The sequence below is a fragment of the Vigna unguiculata genome, chromosome 2, assembly GCF_037176805.1.
Source record: "Vigna unguiculata cultivar grain cowpea cultivar isolate G323 ecotype 2 chromosome 2, ASM3717680v1, whole genome shotgun sequence".
In the NCBI taxonomy this organism is placed as follows: Eukaryota; Viridiplantae; Streptophyta; class Magnoliopsida; order Fabales; family Fabaceae; genus Vigna; species Vigna unguiculata.
The window spans coordinates 6132968-6153300 of record NC_140793.1 but is presented as its reverse complement, the minus strand read 5'-3'; the positions used below and the strand labels follow the sequence as shown (position 1 = coordinate 6153300).

At 36.1% G+C, this 20333-nt stretch overlaps 1 protein-coding gene across 1 annotated transcript; it reads left to right on the top strand.

Annotated features, from left to right (window-relative positions):
- Window positions 1-9626: 9626 nt before the first annotated feature.
- On the top strand, window positions 9627-10477 carry LOC114174729 (olee1-like protein). Its single transcript, XM_028059574.2, has 2 exons — window positions 9627-9849; window positions 9980-10477. Exons 1-2 carry the CDS (start codon window positions 9690-9692, stop codon window positions 10306-10308), a joined length of 489 nt encoding a protein of 162 aa, XP_027915375.1. The 5' UTR covers window positions 9627-9689; the 3' UTR covers window positions 10309-10477.
- The last annotated feature ends 9856 nt before the right edge of the window (window positions 10478-20333 follow it).

Sequence of the window (20333 nt, the reverse complement as noted above, 5' to 3'; positions counted from 1 at the left end):
TATATATATTCCCATCCCCATCCCCATCCCCAGTTGAAAATTTCGGGTATTACCCATACCCATACCCATACCCAGTCAAAGCGGGGATTCCCCGTCAAAACGGGGACGGGTTCGGGTGATACCCACGGGCACGGGTTTATTTGCCATCTCTAGTGGGGAACTTAAACGAATTAATCATAAGATAGGGGTGTTCGACCCAGGCCTCTTACTTGGGGTAAGGGTGGGGAACTTAAACGAATTAATCATAAGATAGGGGTGTTCGACCCAGGCCGCTTACTTGGGGTAAGGGTGGGGAACTTAAATGAATGTGAAAGAAAACACATGAGAAAGTCGTATGGTTGGGAACCCTTCTTTTTATTTATTGAATAGGGGTGCCTCGTTAAAACCTCCCTGGCCAAAACCCTCCTTAGGGAAAAAAGACCAGGTGAGGAAAAAGAGTACACCCGGGGTTGCAAGTATCGGTTCGATTACAATGTACATTCAGCTGAAGTAGAACTTGAGGTGGGATACATTCCAGGTGTTGGGAATCTCTTCCCCAGATAAGTGTTCTAGGCGATAAGCTCCTCCTCCTGCATCTTCGCGTATGCGGTATGGGCCGTCCCAATTGGCGGAGAACTTGTCATCCTTCTTTCTAGCACTGCTGGCCATTCTCCATACTAGGTCCCCGATGACGAACGATCGTGGACAGAGATTTGCATTATATTTCCTGGCAGCTCGTCGTTTGGCAGCTAAGTTGCGTATCTGGGCTTTTTCTCTAAGTTCGGGTAGAAGGTCGAGATGCAAGGCCATGTTTTGGTGATTGTGGTTCGGGTCGTACAATTCTCAGCGTAGGGATGGCTCGCCAATTTCTACTGGTATCATGGCATCGGCGCCGTAGACTAGACTGAATGGGGATTCGTTTGTTGACGATTGAGGGGTGCATCTGTAGGCCCATAGTACTTCTGTTAATTCTTCGGGCCATCGGCCCTTGGCGGTATCCAATCTCTTGCGTAGCTCTACGAGGATAACTTTATTCGCCACCTCTACTTGTCCATTGGTTTGTGGGGTGTTCTACAGAGCTTGTGATGTGCTTGATGCCTAGGCCAGTGTAGAATTTGGCTAACTCCTTGTTAATAAATTGTCGGCCATTGTCTGTGATGATGGTATGTGGCACACCATATCTGCATATAATGTCCTTCCACACAAATTGTTGAACTTGCTGGGCCATGATGGTAGTTAGCGGCTTGGCTTCTATCCATTTAGTGAAATAATCGACGGCTACAATTAGGAATTTTACTTGCCCCTTGTCGGGTGAAAAGGGACCGAGAATGTCCATTCCCCACTTAGCGAATGGCCATGGGGACAGTATGTGGTGTAGTTGTTCTTGTTTCTGGTGAATAAGGTTGTCATGTTTCTGACATGGTCTGCATTTCCTGACAAGATCCTGGCAGTCTGCTTCTATGGTCGGCCAGAAGTATCCGGCACTAAGAATTCTAGTAGCCATGGTGCGTGCACCGGAATGATAACCACAAATACCTTCGTGTAGCTCTTTGATAATATATTGGGCTTGCTCTATCGTGACACATTTAAGGAGGGGTTGACCATATCCGCGTTTGTAGAGGTCATCACCTATCATGGTGTACCTGGCGGCCTTAGCCAGCCAAGTTTTGTCCGCGTCTAGGGGGTTGCCGGTTTTGAGGTATTGGATGTAGGGGGTGGTCCAGTTTTGCCTTTGGGAGGGGGTGACGTTGTTAGCTGGGGTGTGGGTTAAATTTTGACAAGTGTGTGTGATGGAAGGTGTGGATAGTGTTTGCTGTAGTAAGGATCGGTGACGGTTTTTTAGCTTGGTGCTGGCCAATTTGGAAAGGATATCGGCCCTAACGTTGTCGGTTCTTGGGATGTGTTCGACGCGGACTTGTTCGAAGGCGGATTGAATGACTGCACGGACCAGATCGTAATACTGTAGAAGGATGGGGTCTTTGATCTGGAACTCGTCATTTAGATGACCTATAGTAAGTTTGGAGTCGGTTTTGCACGTTAATCTCTTGACGCCTACCTCGCGAGCTAGGGAAAGGCCGGCGAGGATGGCTTCGTATTCGGCTTGGTTATTTGACGTTTTGAAAGCAAAGTGAAGGGGATTTTCAATGAGGATGTCGTTGGGGCCTTCTAAGACGATGCCAGCGCCGGCACCCCTTAGATTTGAGGAACCATCTATATGAAGCGTCCACTGGTCCTCTATAGGTGTTTGTTGTAGGTCGTTGACGAAGTCTAAGAGACACTGGGCTTTGATGGGGCCGTAGGGTTCATAGCGGATGTTGAATTCTGATAGTTCCACGGCCCATGATGACATACGTCCGGCTAGATCTGGTTTTTGTAATATTTTTTGGATTGGGTAGTCTGTCTTAACAGTTATGGTGTGGTTTTGGAAAAATGGGCGTAGGCGGCGCGTGGACCAAAGATAGGGCCAGCTTTTCCACCATTTGGTATCTGGTTTCAGGATCTTGCAACATTCTGCTCACGAAATACACAGGATGTTGTGTGCCTTCTATTTCTTGGACAAGCGCGGTGCTGACGATATAATCGGTGGTTGTGATGTATACAAGCAGGCGTTGATGGGTGTCCGGCTTGTGGAGGATAGGTGGGGAGGTTAGGGTTGTTTTTAGTTTTTGGAATATTTGTTCACAATCATCAGTCCACGTGAACCGGGTAGATTTCTTTAGGAGTTGGATTATGGGTTGGGTTTGTTCAGCTAGTTTGAGCAGGAAACGGGAAATGGCTGTGAGACGGCTAATGAGACGTTGGACCTCCTTAATAGTAGTGGGGCTGCGCATTTCGATGATAGCCTTTCATTTTTCAAGGTTAGCCTCTATGCCGCGTTGGGTTAACATAAAACTAAGGAATTTACCCCGGTCAACGTCGAATACACATTTATCGGGGTTGAGCCGGAGGTTGTATTGGCGTAGTGCGGAGAAAACTACTGACAGGTCTTCAGCGTGTTGGTGATGACTTGGGGACTTGACAACCATATCGTCGACGTATACTTCGACACAGTGTCCCATTAGGTGGCTGAACACCTTGTCCATTAGCCGTTGGTAAGTTGCTCCGGCGTTTTTGAGGCCAAAGGGCATGACCCTATAGAGGTAGTTGGCATCGCCCGTGATGAAGGCGGTTTTGTGCATATCTGATGCGGCCATAGGGATTTGGTTATATCCTGAATATGCATCCAAAAAACTAAGCAACTTGTTCCCTGCCGCGCCGTCCACAAGTCGATCAATGTTGGGTAAGGGGTAAGCGTCACGAGGGCAAGCCTTGTTCAAGTCTGTGTATTCTACGCACATCCGCCATTTGCCATTGGCTTTTTTCACCAAGACAATGTTAGAAAGCCAAGTGGTGTACTGAGCTTCTTCTATAAATCCTGCGCTCAGTAGCTTGTCGGCTTCAACCTTGGCTGCTTGTCGACGTTCTTCGCCAAGCTTGCGTTTTTTCTGGGATACATAGCGGGCTTCTTTATATATGGATAGTTTGTGGGATGCCACCTAGGGGTCCACTCCAGGGAGGTCGACGACCGACCAGGCGAAAAGATCGGTGTTGTTGATAAGGATAGGTGTGATGGTGGCACGCTCGTCAGAGTTTAAACCGGTGCCTAGGTTAATAGAGTGACCATTGGGAAGTTATAGAGGAGAGGTGTCCTCAACTGGTTCGAGGCGAACATCCCGGCCTATTCTGGGGTCAAGGTCTTCGCCGGATAGGGCTATGTTGGAGCCAGGGGGTCGTTCGATATGGTTGGTTTGTTGGATTGGGAGTTGTGGTCGCAAGCTGGCCATGTAGCATTCACGTGCCAAGCATTGGTCGCAGTGGATGGTAAGGATGTCGTCGGACGGGGCAGGGAACTTCATGGCCAAGTGAGGGGTGGAAACGACGGCGCCAAGGGTATTGAGTGAAGGACGGCCCAAGAGGATGTTGTAGGATGTTGGCGCGTCGACGATAAGGAAGCGGATTGGGATGGTTTTAGTTTGGGTTCCCTCCCGAAAGATGGTGTGGAGGTCAATGTAGCCCCGGGTGGATACCTGTTCGCCAGAAAAGCCATATATTGGCTCGTCATATGGGACCATGGCGGTGTCAGGATGTTGAAGTTTTTGGTAGGTGGCCCAGTAGAGGATATCAACAGAGCTGCCCTGATCAACTAGGACTTGCTTGACAGCGTAATTTTCGATTTCAACAGTGATGATCATGGGGTCATCTTGTTGGTGGTCGAGGCCATGAAAGTCATCATCTGTGAAGACGATAGGAGACATACGACGTCTGTGGTGGGAATGGGTGATGTGGTTGATGGATTGTATATGGTAGATGTGTCTTTTTCTGGCAGAAGAAGTGGATCCTCCGCTTGTGAAGCCACTAGAGATGGTGTTAATGGTGCCACGTAGGGAAGGGTTGGCAAGGGTGATGTCAGCTCCGGTTCTTGCCTGGTGGGTTGGGTGCGGTGTCTGTCATGACGAGCGTCATGTGGAGGACGTCTGTGGTCGGATCGGGGGGTGGCGGGTTCGAGAGGAGGAGGAGTGGTCGTCTCTTCAGATGAAGCGGCGAAAGTGGCCAGCACGGACCAGTTCTTCTATTTTATCCTGGAGTCTTTGCATTCTTTTGTAGTGTGGCCATGGTTGCGGTGATAGCGGCAATATTTGGTCATATCGACATTGGGAGGTGTGGTTGTCTTGCGTGGTGGAGGGATTAGATCGGCTTGTAGGGCTTCGTCGAGGATGCGGGAGCGGACTACGGTAAAAGGGGCGTATCTGGTGAAGCGAGGTTGGCGAGGTTCGCGTGGGCGGGTATCAGGACGTGGGTTAGGCTGTGGGGTGGGGTTGGCAGTGGTGGCTGCATAGTCGTTGCAAAATTTGGTGTGGAGGGTTTGCATTTCCTCCATGCGAACATAGTCAACTGCACGTAACTTGAGTTCGTGCATGGAGGCAGGTGGGTGGAGATAGACGTTGTTGGCGAAGGGGCTGGGTTGTAAGGTAAGGGCCATGCACTGGAGGATCATTTCCTGATTTAGGTGTGGTGTACGAAGGGCTGCCTTGCTGAAGCGATCTATGAACGCTCTGAGTAGTTCATTTTGTTCTTGTCGGATGCCTAGGAGGGATATGGTGGTAGTTTGGTGTGGGCGGCTGCCAGCGAAATGGGTAGAGAACATGTGGGAGAGGACATCGAAACTGTCGATGGAGTAAGGTGGAAGGGTTGTGAACCATTCTAGGGTAGGGCCCTTGACGGCGTCTTGGGATGTATATAGGGCGACATGGGCGATGTAGACTTTAAGGTGTTCGTCAAGGTCGGTTTCGCCAGTATAGCGATCCAAGGTGAAAGGTTCCCACTGGGCTGGAAGAGGGGTGTTGGCGATAAAGTCAGTGAAGGGGTGATGGCGCTTGGGCTGGTGGGAAGGGAGCAGGTGAGGTGGGTGGGATGGTTGATCATAGCGGGGAAGGTGGAGGGTATGTTGTAGGGGATCTGGGTGGTAGGGAGGGTAGCGGCGGGGGTTGGGGGTGCGGTGAGCCCTGGTTGGGTAGATGGGAAGTGAGGGGGATGGGTGGCGGGGATGGGTGTTTGTTGAGTGGTGGTGAAGGTGTGAGGGGTGGGGTTGTACTCGCTTTCTTCCTCTGTGGGCTGGAAGGCCGGAGACTTCGCAGCTTCAGAGGTTTCTTTGGCTTTTCCCTTCAGATTGGGATCAGCTTCGATCCTTCTCCTTAGGCAAGAGTTCTCTTGCCTCAGTGCCTCCATTTCGTCAACGCTGCGTTTCTTCAAATCTGCGAGTTCTTGTTGCATCTTTGCTTGACCGTCTAGGATGGCGGCCAGATCAGGGGTGATGCCAGGAGGTCCAGAGGGACCAGCATCTGCTTGCTTGTTCACTCCAGATTTGCTACGGGTGGAAACCACCTTCAGAGAAAAAATGGGTACTAAAGGTGTTCGTCTCGTGCCCCACAGTGGGCGCCAATTGTTCCTACAGAGAACAAATAAGATAAGTTAGGCACAAGTGTCACCTTACCATGTAGTCCGCTATCTCCTCAGTTGGTCTCTCCCCAGTTGATACATGTCAGCTTGAACCCAGGAGGGGTTACCTGCAGAAGAGTCTCCAAAGCTCAAGTAAGTCAAAGCTCTCAGAAAGTCAAATCTATGATTAATGAATGTGTACCTTTAACTCGTGGGGTCCATGCGTATTTATAGAAGATTAATGATGTCTGGTTATCCAATGGGCCGGGCCTTGGCTTGGGCCCTAGCCTGGGCTATGAGTGGGCCTGGGCCCTAACCCAGGCCCTTAAGGCCCATCGAACGCGGGGGTTTCCATTTTACTAAGTCTTCGAGAGCGGTCTGATCTGTTTACTTCTTGGCTTGTCAGATGTCGTCCTTGGTCGCGTACTATCCGTGTTGGCCACTTTGTTGTTACTTTAGCCTTTGTTCAGTTAAGTTCGAGACCATGGCGGCCCAGGTCGTGTACTTGGGTTGTCTCTGGCATGTTCGTGAGGGTTATCATTTATATGGTTAAATTGACCAGGTCCGGTATAAGTTAGACTGACTCGGCCTAGGTTGAATACTTGGTTGCCTTGATGCATTGTTTACTTATTTGATTGAGTTTGGTTAGGTGTGGTACAGACACATTTCATGCTTTTAAAAGGTTTGCCAAGGTTTTAGAAAATGAAATGAGTTTTAAAGTTGTTTCTATAAGAACTGATCATGGAGGAGAGTTTTAAAATGAAAAGTTTGAACATTTTTTGTGAAAAACATGGTGTTAAACATCACTTTTCTACTCCTAGAACTCCACAACAAAATGGAGTAGTTGAAAGATAGAATAGATCACTTGAAGAACTTTATCGAACCATGTTAAATGAAAATTTATTACCAAAATATTTTTGGGCTGATGCAGTCAACACAACTAGTTATATGTTAAATCATGTGTTGATTAGACCTATTTTAAAGAAAACTCCTTACGAGCTTTTCAAAGGTAGAAGGTCTGTTTTCTCTCACTTAAAAGGGTTTGCTTAAAATGCTTCATTTTGAATAATGACAAAGAACAACATGGCAAGGTTAATGCTAAAACAGATAAAGGTATATCAATTGGAACCAATCTTGTATGATAAAGCATGTTATTTGAGTGAGTTTGGTGATTTGCATTTTTCTGCAGAATTTCTTAGAATATAAGTCTATTGATTTTACATTTCTATCTGTTAATTATGCTATTTGAACATGTGTGGTCTGTAGCAATAAACATCTTATTTGTTGGTTAACTGAATTCAAATAGTAAGGGTTTTTACAAGTTTTAATTGAGCATATTTTAAGCACTCTACCAATTCAACTCTCCCTTCTTGACTAAGAAAGTCATTTTAAACCTACATTTATGTTATAACTAAAACATATGAGATGAACATTTTTAATCAAACTTATATGAGATAGTTAAAACTAAACTATCAAGAGTATATTATATTGAAAATAAACTTTGTATGTCTAACACATAGATCATAATTGTACTATTTCTCCATACACTTCACTCAATTCTTGTGTACCTACTTTTCTTTGGTGACATATTTGATTAAAAAATTTCTTTCAATCTAGTTCAACTAATATATTTTCTTTTATCAACTAAGTCACAGAAAAATAATATTGCCTCATCTTCTATAGAATCAAATATTGTACATTTGATTAGATTAAAGTTCAAAACTATGTATATGATTTGTTCAAAAATTAGAGATAAGTGTCATTCTTAAGTTTAGGAAAAATTAGGCTATAATAACTTTACGCCAACAAGTATCACTTCGATTATTTATAGATAAGGTTATAGGAACTCAATTATATAGAATAAGGTTACCTTGTTGTATATAAGGTTACATAAATAATATTTATACAAAATTAACTAGATTGATAAATATGTCAAATATTTATAAAAAACTTAGTATTAGATACGAGTGATAGGGGAGGGGGAGGGGAGTTGAATTGGTCTTTTAAAAAATCATGCTCAGTTTTAAACTTGTAAAAACCTTTTTCTTAAATTTGATTGACCAATGAATTTGGCTACATATCACTTTTGAATCACACATTTGAATTGATTGAAAATAGGAGTAACTAATTAAAATTCTAACAGTGATTATACAAAAAAACCACTTAACACTTAGATTTCAAATATGATAAATTTATCTGCCAAGATCAATTACAATTAATATCAGATGCAATGTTTTATCAATTTATTATGCAATCATATAAATATTCTTATGAAAGATCACACAACTTGAATTTCTTAATAGTTTTAAACTAAAGGGAATGCAATGTAGAAAAGATAAACCAAAAAATATATATACTGGTTCACTCCAATGGAGCTACATCCTGTCAGTCAAGACAACCTGAGCTTGACTTTCCAATAATTAAAGAGATTTGCAATATCCTTTCAAAATCAACTCTAAAAAAAAACACCCCACACATCAAGTTTCTTGAATCACACAAAAAAGACAAACTACACAACAAGAAACCCTCTTGCAGACCTGAACTCACACCAGGGACACCACAAATGCACAAGAAAGATCAAACCTCAAGATTGGCTCTCCCTAGCCAACCAAGACACTTTCTTCAATGCACCAACCAAGAGTTATTACGGCTTCAACACCTCTGAAATTAATTTCGAATAGTAATAACAGTGACTTCTTTAGAGAGAATGAGATCTTCTGATTTCCAAAATGATTTTCACGCAAACGCTTAGCTGCTCAATCTTGTAGAATAATAGGCTTTATATCTTGTAAACTGACTGATTAAAAATACTTCTCAATTGGTTGGTTTCACTTATTTTAAGTGAAATCAACTGATTTATTATTATTTTAGCCGATAGAATATGTTGTTCACAGAACTATAAACACAAGTTATTTAACTTGTTAAATCACTTTTTTAACATATTAAAAACTTGTAAAGATAGGCATAAAACTTCTATCCTAAGTCAGATCCATCGTCAAGCTTCAAGTCCTTTCATACCAGCCAATTCAAACTACACTTCAAGCTTGATCAAATCTTCAACCTTCATCAAGTTTTTATGCAACAAATCCTTTTGTGCCAACATAAATATATAATGATATTATTTATCATTTATAAAAATCTCATTGATATCTCATTCTTATTTAATTATTTTGTCTATGATTGTGTCCTCATAAGAAAAAATTAAGGTACATGCATAAGAAAAAAATATAAAAATCATAAAAATCATATTAATGATGTGAATGTCTTTGGGTAAGTTTGGTGTGTAAATATCTATTGATATTATTTATAATCTATTACAATCAATTGATTCAATCATATAATGTTATGTTATATTATACTTCAAACTTCTTTACCTACAAATATGAACAAATTGTACACAAGATTCATTTATATAAGTCTTTGTTAATATTTGTTTTGAATATTAATGTAAACACATAATTTTAAAATAATGTCTATGAAATTTTTTAGTGGTTTACTTAAATTATGAGATAAAGACACCTAACTTAAGGTTGAATTAGTTAGCAAATATCAAGGAAATTTCTTTTTGAAATAGTTTTTTATCGTCCAAATAAGGTGGATGGACATAGTGACCACACAAAGACAAAACAAAATCTCATTCATTGTCTTATAAAAGGATTCCATAGCACCCTTATGCTCTAATCACAAGGGGAACAACATCAATAACCCATAAAATTAAAAATCCAATAATCACCATGGCAAGGTCATTTGTTGTTGTTGTCCTCTTTGTCTCAGTTTTGTGCTTCTCCTCTGCATCAGCTCGCAAAATATCTGAAAAATTCTATGTTGAAGGAAAGATTTATTGTGATCCTTGCCACTTTGAATTTGAGTCTAGACTCAGCTTCCCTTTATCAGGTAACTTTCCCTAATCATGCAACACCCACATGCATTTACAGTTATACATGTTACAATTTATCATGAAGTTTAAGTCCCTATCATAAGCCATTGACGAAGCATAAAAAAATGTTTGAACATGTTTTGGTAGGTGTGAATGTGACTCTAGAATGCATCAATGGAAAGAATAACACAATGACTTATATGAAGAATAGCACAACTGATGCAAATGGCTTGTACCGCATCCCTGTCCGTGGTGATCATCAGGAAGACATTTGTGTGGTGGTTGCAGACTCACCAAATGAGGGAGAATGCAAAGAGGTAATGCCAAACAAGTCCGATAGGATCATCCTCACCAACAACATGGGTGCTGCCTCTAGGGCACGCTTTGTCAATCCCCTTGGGTTCATGACACAAACAATTGATTCCCAATGCAACATCGTTGTTCACGAATTAGGACTCGACAACCTTGATGACTAAGTGGAATAGAAATATCAATGAACTCCACCCACAAGACAAAAAATGTATCATTTGTGATCAATTGTCTTGTATCATTTTAAGTAACCATTATCCATGATGTTTGTTATTTGCAAACACATTATTAATGAAATAAATCATATTTGGAGTTTGGTACATCACTCTCCTTAAAGTGATTGAATCTATAACTTACAATATATATCATACATGGATTTAACACGTATTTCTTGATTAATAAACAAACATAACCACTACAAGAAAAAGTATCTATAGTGATACTAATATTCATCACTAAAAATTATAAATATGTCACTAATATCATCTTGTGACAACAATTAAGATGTCACTAATAACTTTGTCACTATTGTACTTGTGACAATATTTTTATATATCACTAAAATTAAAGTATATTGTGACAAAAATAATTATCACTAATAATTTTTTATAATAGTGACAAAAATACACTATCACTAAAATTAAACTATATTGTGGTAAAAATAATTGTCACTATAGTAATTTGATGTAATAGTGACTAAAATATACTATCACACATATACGATAAATTAGTAGTCACTAATATATATTTTATATATAATAACAATATCAATTAATTGTCACTCTTAATACTCTAATTACTATTATATTTGTGACAATATTTTAAAATTATGTTATTAATTCAAATATTTTAGGATAATTATGAATTATTTTTATAATTATTAATTATTTTTTATAATTATCATTAGAAATTATGTTAATATTTAATTGTCACATTCCTTCTATATCATAATAAATAGACAAATAATTGAAAAGTGTTAAAAATTATGACTAAAAATCTGATATTACATTAATATTCCAAATTTTAATAAAACTAACTGTCAATTTTCTAATAGCGCCAAATAAAAATTTCTAATAGCGCCAAATAAGAGCGCTTATAATTTTTGTTTAGTAACCGAACTTTCATAATAAAATCCTCATATATTAAACAAACAATTTTATATTTAAATGTTTTTAAACTGTTTGATTTTATATAATAAAAAGTTTAATATTTAATCAAACAAAATTTATAATTATATATCTTTGCATTAATATAACTTAATAATGATTATGTAATAATATATCCTAATAACGCTAGCAAACAAATTTTATAATCTTTTTAAAACAAAAACAAATCAACTGTATAATATATATATATATATATATATATCATAAATAAGAATCGATTTTATTTTTAGAGATATAAAATTAAAGATGATGTTTAATAAAATATATAAAAAAATAAATTTAGTTCATACTTTATAATTAATTTATTGATTTAATTTTTAATTTATTAAAATATTATTTGGTATATTTAATTAAATTTAATAATTTAGTATATTCAAGTATGTAAAATATTGGGTATCTATTGATATTTGAGATATATGTAGATCATAAATTATATGATTTTGAAAATTATTTTAATGTTAAAGACTAAGCTTTTTATTCCTTGAGTAGCAAGAAAAATAAAAGAACAAATTCTTTATCATGCATTCATCTTGGGGTTTTGACACCTAATTCAAACAAAAAGGTTTCTACATATTGTGTTGGTAGAAGAAAATAGAAAACAAATTTTTATCCATTCATTTATGTGTTGACACAATCATGCATAATGTACATATTATTCATCAAATTCAAAAAGGAAAAGAAAAAAATAATTTCTACCTTTCATATTGAAACTCTCTTCGATCATACCAATAATTATCGAATCATTCCTTCAGAAAATGAAAAAAAAAGGTTTAGTTGGTTCTTTAGGTTAATGATCCTCTTCATTCATATGAAATGACCTATATACCAAACTCAAATTCTTTAAAAAAATATGGTTTCTTTACATACGACCCTCTTTATATGAATTGTCACTAATTTCATTTTGTTCCATTTACATTGACAACACCCTCTGCGTGGGAATGGTAATCAATTTGCTTGTATCAGGACCCTCTCCAAAGAAATAGTAATTGATCTCTTTATGTTTCATTTAATTCGAGGTCTGTTCTATTGGACTGGTCGTTTGCACCTAGACTATGTCCATGAGATTTGCCAAATATATTTTTTCAAATCGAGACATTTACTTGGTATTTGTAAGAGCTGTCAAAACGAGTAACCCAGCCCTATCTAGCTCGACTGACCACAGATTGATCACTTAGTGAGCTAACGTAACCCGGCTCACTCATTAGCGAGCCAAAAAACAATCCAACCCGACCTGGCCCACTGTGGGTTGGTGGGTTAAACGAGTTGGCTCACAAGCTCACTTAATTAAAAAAAATACAATTTTTTTATTTTTTGTTTGAGTCAAAACTAGATTATAATTATAATTAAAATCTAAATAAACTTTAATACAATCCAAATACAGACCAAAATAAAAAAAATACAAATTATCTATGTGTTAGCTAAAAAGAAATCTAACATGACCCAAAAACAAAGTCCAACTTAACACAAAATACTTATATGACCCTTTATTTGCAAGTTGATAAGCCAACTCGGTCTACCACGGGTTCAACCCGGGTGAGCAGGGTTCTAGGTGACCCGGGTAAAAAATCAACTCATATTGAAATTTATAAAAAAATTTCAACCCAACCCAACCTGAACTCGTGGTGAGTCGGGTTGGCTCGCGGGTTCCAACTCATTTTGATAACTCTAGTATTTGTCACCAAATCTTCGTAAATAAAGATCATCTCCTTGAAAATGATCTAATCCATCTTTCAAATGATAAAAAAAAAATTAAATTGGGACCCTTTACATGATAACGTACTATCCTTTCGATAAAAAATCTTATCCTTATAAATGATTGAATATTTAAACTTCAAATTTTAAAAAAATTAAAATTAGAAAAATATGTTAAATTTAGATATTTCAAATTTAATACGTTGAATTTAAATTTAAAATGGATATATTATTTATTAATATCATAGTATAAAAGTATGTGCAAATAGATAATTTAATGTATTAGTGAAATTAATGTTATGAATATGAAGTGGCCTAGTGGAAATAGAACTAATTTTTAAATAAAAGAACTAGAGTTTAAATTTAAAATAAAACAAATTTATTATTTTTTTAACCGTTACCGATAATATAATGAAAGTTAATATTATATTTTTATACAAAAAATAATTTTGTCATAATAACTATGATATTTTGTTGTTTTAAATAAAATTTTTAAAAAACGGTTACATATATAAATAATGACAAATTTTATCTCTATCACTATTAATTATATTGTAAAAAAACAGTTATTTGTGACATATATATTTTTTCATTTTTAATAATTTATTTGTGACAAATTAAAAGATAATTATAAATTATATATAAATGGTGACAAAATTTATATTTATTATTGTATTAACCACGTTGTGACAAAATGAAAATAATATCTACTTATAAAATAAAAATATGGTACTTAGATCTGATCAAATAATTAATATTTTATATATATATATATATATTATTTTAAACATAGGAAATAAATTTGTTATATATTATTATTATTATTAATGAAACAAATATTTTAGTATTGTAATAATTAATAGTTTATCACTAATAAAAATAAAAACTAAGTTATTAATATTTAATAATTTATATATTAATAATAATTTTATTTAATAAATTTTTTAATATAGTTTTTGTGACATTTTTTTTTATTTTATCACTATTATGATTAAGGTATAAATATACATTTCGTACCCAAACTTTTTCGGAAAGTTCAATGTGGTACCCGAACTTTAGGAATGTTCAATTTGGTACCCAATTTTCTAAAGAGGTTCAATTTGGTCCTCTCTATTAAGTTGGAGTTAACACCGTGTCCGTATAGGACACGTGTCAAGTCATGAAATTTTTATTTTTTTTAATTTTTTTTTCAAAAAATTAATTTTTTTTTCAAAAAATAATTTTTTTTTTCAAAAAATTTAAAAAACTGCCACGTGTCAGTTTATCATCGTGCCACGTGGCAGCTTACAAGCATGACACGTGGCAGTGTAATAGTTGTTTTCAATTTAGTACCCCAATTTAAATTTTTGGTTCAATTTAGTACCCCAATTTTTTAAAATCATTCAATTTCGTCATCTTCCATTTGAGACCAAATTAGTAAATAAGCTTTATTACAACCTATATATACATGTTACAATAACTTTTTATAATATATATACATCAAATCATTTCACCTAAATACTTAAATTATTTTATTTTTTTCATTTTAACCTTTGTAATTTTTTATACATGAAATTTTTTACACTTGTAAAAAATAAAATAATTTGAATATTTAGGTGTAGTGATTTGATGTATAAATTCAAAACAATTATTTTAACATGTTTATATAAATTATAATTAAGCTTATTTACTAATTTGGTCTCAAATAGGAAAGGACGAAATTAGATCATTTTAAAAAATTTGGGTACTAAATTGAACCAAAAATTTAAATTGGGGTACTAAATTGAAAACAACTATTACACTGCCACGTGTCATGCTTGTAAGCTGCCACGTGGCACGATGATAAACTGACACGTGGCAGTTTTTTAAATTTTTTGAAAGAAAAAATTAATTTTTTGAAAAAAAATTAAAAAAAAATAAAAATTTCATGGCTTGACACGTGTCCTGTACGGACACGGTGTTAACTTAAACTTAACGGAGAGGACCAAATTGAACCTCTTTAGAAAATTGGAGTACCAAATTGAACATTCCTAAAGTTTGGGTACCACATTGAACTTTCCGAAAAAGTTTGGGTACCAAATATGTATTTATACCTATGATTAATAATTGTGACAAATAAAAATTTAGTCACAAATAATATATAAAAAGTGACAAAATTTATATTTGTCACTAAATTTTTGTCACTAAAATTCATTTTTGTTGTAGTGAACTTAAGAGATTAGCTCAACTATTGCATTATCAAATTGGCCATTTAAGCACCTATGGTAGATTTTTGTCCCCATAACAAAACATCATCTAATTCAATATTTTGGCCCCATCAAAATTAATATATATTTTTTTGTTACTTTATTTGATATCTCATTTTGTAGTTATGTTATCAGATGTTCCACTCACTTGAATAGAAAAATACTCTTTTCATGACGTGGAACTCATTTGAAATTTTCTCCTAAATAAAATACTTAATTTTTTTTACCCTATGGCACCATGTAAATTATATGTACAAAGAAAACTTTTCAGTTTATAATTTGGTTCCTAAGTAGTTGCACTCTAAATTGTGAATGGGTGCAAAGGCCGACCGATAAACGAACTAGAATTTCAAACTAGATGTCTTTATTTTTTATTTTTTTTCCTTTTGATTTTGAAAATAATGAAGGAAATACTTTGTTAAAGAAAATACCTTTTTTTTTAGAAATAAAAAAAATAGTTTGGATAAAATTTGATAATATAGATTTAATCTTAAAAACAAGGGTGTATGATATAATTGTTTAGACAAGTCGAAAATTGGATAAAGATTCTTTTTTTAGATTCATATATCTAAAGATATTTAAATTAGAATAAAAAATCTAAATAAGAAAATTATATTAGAAAAAAAAGAAAAGAACGGAAATTTTATGATCTAATTGCAATTATTGTGTAAAAGAAATATTAATATTAAAAAAAATAAGTGTATATAATATATTAAATTAGAGAAATAAATATTTGAAAAAATAATTATTTACAGGTAGACAAATTTTAGGAAAATTTAAATTAAAAAATATGTCTGTAAATAAGAATAGTTTATAAAGAATTAAAAGTAAAGAAAGAATCGTAAATAAAAAACTTGTGGGGAGTGTTTTAAAAACAATAATTATGAAAAGCAAAGAAAAAATTTATAGAAAATATTTTTTTATTCTATTCTCTTTTATTTTTAGAATTTATGCTTATAAAAGTTATGTTTATGAATTTAAATAAATTTGAAATTTTTATAATAAGAAAATTGGAACAATAGGACCATATCATTTAATTCAATATTTTGGCTCCACCAATTAATAGATAAAATTATCAGAGATTTTATTATAATTTTTTACTTGAAATACCATCTTATAATATGTTCTAGGATGTCTACTTATGAAATTTCAACCCAAATAACATACTTTGCCTTTTTCCCCAATGTAGAATGTAGATTTTATGTGTATTTTTTCTTTAAAATATTACCTTTAAACATGAGAGGCCCAATCTTATGGGCTTTGTGGGCTTAATGTTGGAGGCCTAATCTGCTAAAGAGTTTGCTCGATCTTTTGCTAATTCTTCTAAGATACGTCTATGAAGTAGGGTTTTGATACTTATTTGTTTACCAACAAGTGCACTACTTTTGGACATGTGTCCTGCTATTTAGGTGCCTACTTTTGGTGTTTGTTTTACCTGGGTTGTTAGGTACCCGGTATGGACTCTTGGATACAACCGATAACTAATCGGTTATCGATGTGTATTAGGCTTTCCAGCCTTCTATGGGGTTATTATGTTTCAAGGCTTATGGTTGACCTTCCTTTGGGGATTGGACAAGTTCCTAGCCTAAGGTCAAGCCGTTGGTTGGGAACTAGTTGCTCTATATGATACATCAGCCCCCCTTGTAACACCCTAGGTGGATATTACTTGATAAAGCAAATTTATATAAAATATGGAATTCAATAGTGCATATAGTTCCCAAGCGCGAGAAAAATTTAAAACTTATATCGTGTGAAATAGAAATACACCTCAAAGGCCATATACAATCCATAATTCAAAAGCCAAATAAATGAAAATAACAAAATGTTGGAAAACAAGTTAAAAAGTAATCCCCATAGCTAGCCTAGCTCCACCACTACGCATCAACATCCTCACCTAAATTCATATATACTCTCGTGTGACAAGTCACACAATCATCGCCAAACACAAATAGAAAGGGTGAGTTGAAATAAACAATCATACATAAATAATGATACTTACATCCACTCCAAAGTGATTTAGCCATTTACTTATTCATAGATTCCTTTATACCATGTCATCCCGATCTCATAACCTATATGAGAAGAATGTGCACCCAACTTTGGTCTTAGGGATTATCATGCTTCCACAAACCTGCCCGCTAGTGGTCTAACTCTACGAACCTCCCCGCTCGTAGTCCAAGTATACAAACTTCTCTGCTCGTAGGCCAACATGCGTGAACATTCCAACTCAAGTGTGAGCACGAAACAAACAAACATCCTCGCTCGTATCCCCACAAAAGAGTACAACCAATACGAACTTCCCCATCTGCATTAATCATGCATTTCCAACTCCATTACGAACATCCTCGCTTGTAATTTAATCAAGCATATCCCAGACCAAACAATCACAACCACCCATGCAAAACCCTCCACAAAAAGCCCTTGCCCCTGCACTATTGCCTAGTGCAGCCTAAGCATCGTCAAGCGAAACTATGCTCTAAACCTTTTGGTGGTACCTCCACGCCACCAGGCACCAAGCGCTCCAGGAATTTCTCTGTTTGTAGTTATCGTTTGGCGAGACCATCCCTGCCGCTAGTCGCCACACCAGTAAAGTGTATTTTACTGGTTTAAGCCCAAGAGAATGCATTTGAATATACCAAGGAATCAAAATCACACTTCCAGAATGTCAATTACATATTATTACAATTCAACATACCTCAAATTTCATCATCATAATGCCTAAGTACCATTCAAGCATAAGCATTCCTACATTCAAAATATGGAAATATTACATCACTTAAGTGCAACCAAGACTATACATCGAACACGTGACCCTATGTGACAACAGTCCAATTATGCATATAATTATACCAACCTCAAAAGTACCTATGATATTCTTTCATCCTAATGCAACCTAACCAAAAATCATGATTTGTCCAACTATGTGATCACATATATCCATACATAACTTTATCTTAGTAGCATTTTGATATTAACAAGAGATCATACATGCATTTTAAATACATCCAAACAACCACCCCTGAAACTTCTAAATCATGCAAGTGTTTTAAAGAAGCTAACAACACCTACTACAACCATTTCCTTTCCATAACTCATACCTATTTCAAGTTCAATATTATTCCATATTCCTAAATCATGCATTAAACACATCCATGTTTGAACATGTTCATTATATCATCATACAATTTTAAGTGTCCAAATGGTCCCCAACCTAACTCCACTTCGTTGTGAACACAGCCAACTGAAAGTGTCTGCTGGTCAACATCTATCGCTTGGCGGCATCCATGTACCGCCAAACGGTGCTTCAGATTTTGGAATTCCAAAATCCTCTTGCACCTGCTTGAAACCTTAAACATCTCCGAACGCAATTTAATTATTTATTTGCACGTCAATCACATTCAATCAAGTATCCAGCATGCATACATACTCGATTAATCCAAACACTTGCTAAATAACCAAATTCGTAACATGTACAACACATTTCACATTCATCCCTAAACCCTCACGAAACCTTTATGTTTATGAAAACCCCCAATCATCAAATATTCATCAGAAAGGAACATTCTTAGTGATGTATACAACTAAACAACCAAGTAAAAGAACTAGAATTTGCAATAATCAAAACATATCACAGAAACATAAAAAAATGTGGATTGCACCAAAACTAGTTCATATCGCTTGGCGGACCTTCATTGTCTCCAAGCAGTTCTTCACAGAACCTAGAAATTTGGGTGAAAATAGGATGAGTTATAGGTTGAAGCCCAGAAACATAAAAAAGTAGCGTATATGAAGGAAAATTAAGGCACCCAAACCATAGTATAACACAAAACACATTGTTCAATGTAAAAGCACGTAGGGACAACTCCCCTTACCTAGATTCTTTGCTCTAAATGCGTTCTTAGTGATCTTTCCTTGTCCCCAAAGCCTCAATCCTTGCCTCCACTCCAAGACTCTCTTCCAACACTCAATTTCTCTTCCTAGGTCACAATTTCACTATTCTCTCTCACCCTCCTTGCTGCCACACTCAATGACCCTCTGATTACTCCCTTAGACTCCCATCTCCCTCATTTCAGCCCAAAATAAGTAAAAAAATAATAAAAACTAAGGGTTAATTGCCATTTACTTGAGTATTTTACTCCATCACAATTGCCCTCACTCCACCCTTTTGGCTTCTCAGAGAATTTCTAATATTTCTAAATTTTCCACCAATTAGCAAAAATACTAAAACATGAAAAGGAACTACTCATGCTAGCCAAGGTTCAAACTCACATCCCTCCAACCCATCAAGCATATGCACAACCATCAAACCAATACATGTTTCATGCCAATTCATGCACACATAGAATAATCAATCATGTTTCCACATTCAAAACATATGTGCAAAATAAAACACAATTAAACATCATACTAATGGCATACACAAGACTCAAACCCTAGTCTTCTCACACCACTTCACATGCTCAACCACTTGAGCTACCATTGTTCCTCTTCCATGACTTGTAAAGTAATTCTCTTAGAGGTACTTTGAACCCACAATTATTGGTAATTAATTATTTATTATCTATTTAAACTTCACGACTCTTAAATTCTCCCCCCTAACTTAAAAGAATTATCGTCCTCGAAAATTATACTTATCAAAAAATAAGTGTGGGTAGGATTTCCTCATGACATTTTCTATCTCCCATGTCGCCTCTTGTGTAGCTTCATCCCAAAGGACTTTTATTGTTTGGATCTCCTTCCCTTACAACTTCTTGACCTAAGAGTCTAGTATCCTTATTGGGCTTATGTCAAAAGTAAGATTCTCCTTGAACTGGACATCATCCGCCTCTAACACATGAGTGAGACTTGCAATGTATTCCTATAATTGAGACACATGAAACACATTGTGCAAGTTTTCCAGATTTGGTGGTAATGCGATCTCATATGCCACCCGACGGATCCTCCTTTTAATATGTTAGATCCGATGCAACTTTCTGGAATTGATTGCTCTCTCAATGCCAGTAGTTGGGGTAACCTTGAGGAACACATGATCCCCTGCCTCAAACTCTAATGGCCTTCTCCTTTTATTTGCATACAACTTCTGCCTGGTCTCCATCGCACGCATCTGAT

Excerpts from the sequence above, each read along its gene's own strand:
- LOC114174729 (XM_028059574.2), top strand. The coding sequence starts at position 9,690 with ATGGCAAGGTCATTTGTTGTTGTTGTCCTCTTTGTCTCAGTTTTGTGC. Across the intron at positions 9,850-9,979 it reads ACTCAGCTTCCCTTTATCAG|GTGTGAATGTGACTCTAGAA; the intron begins GTAACTTTCCCT and ends ATGTTTTGGTAG.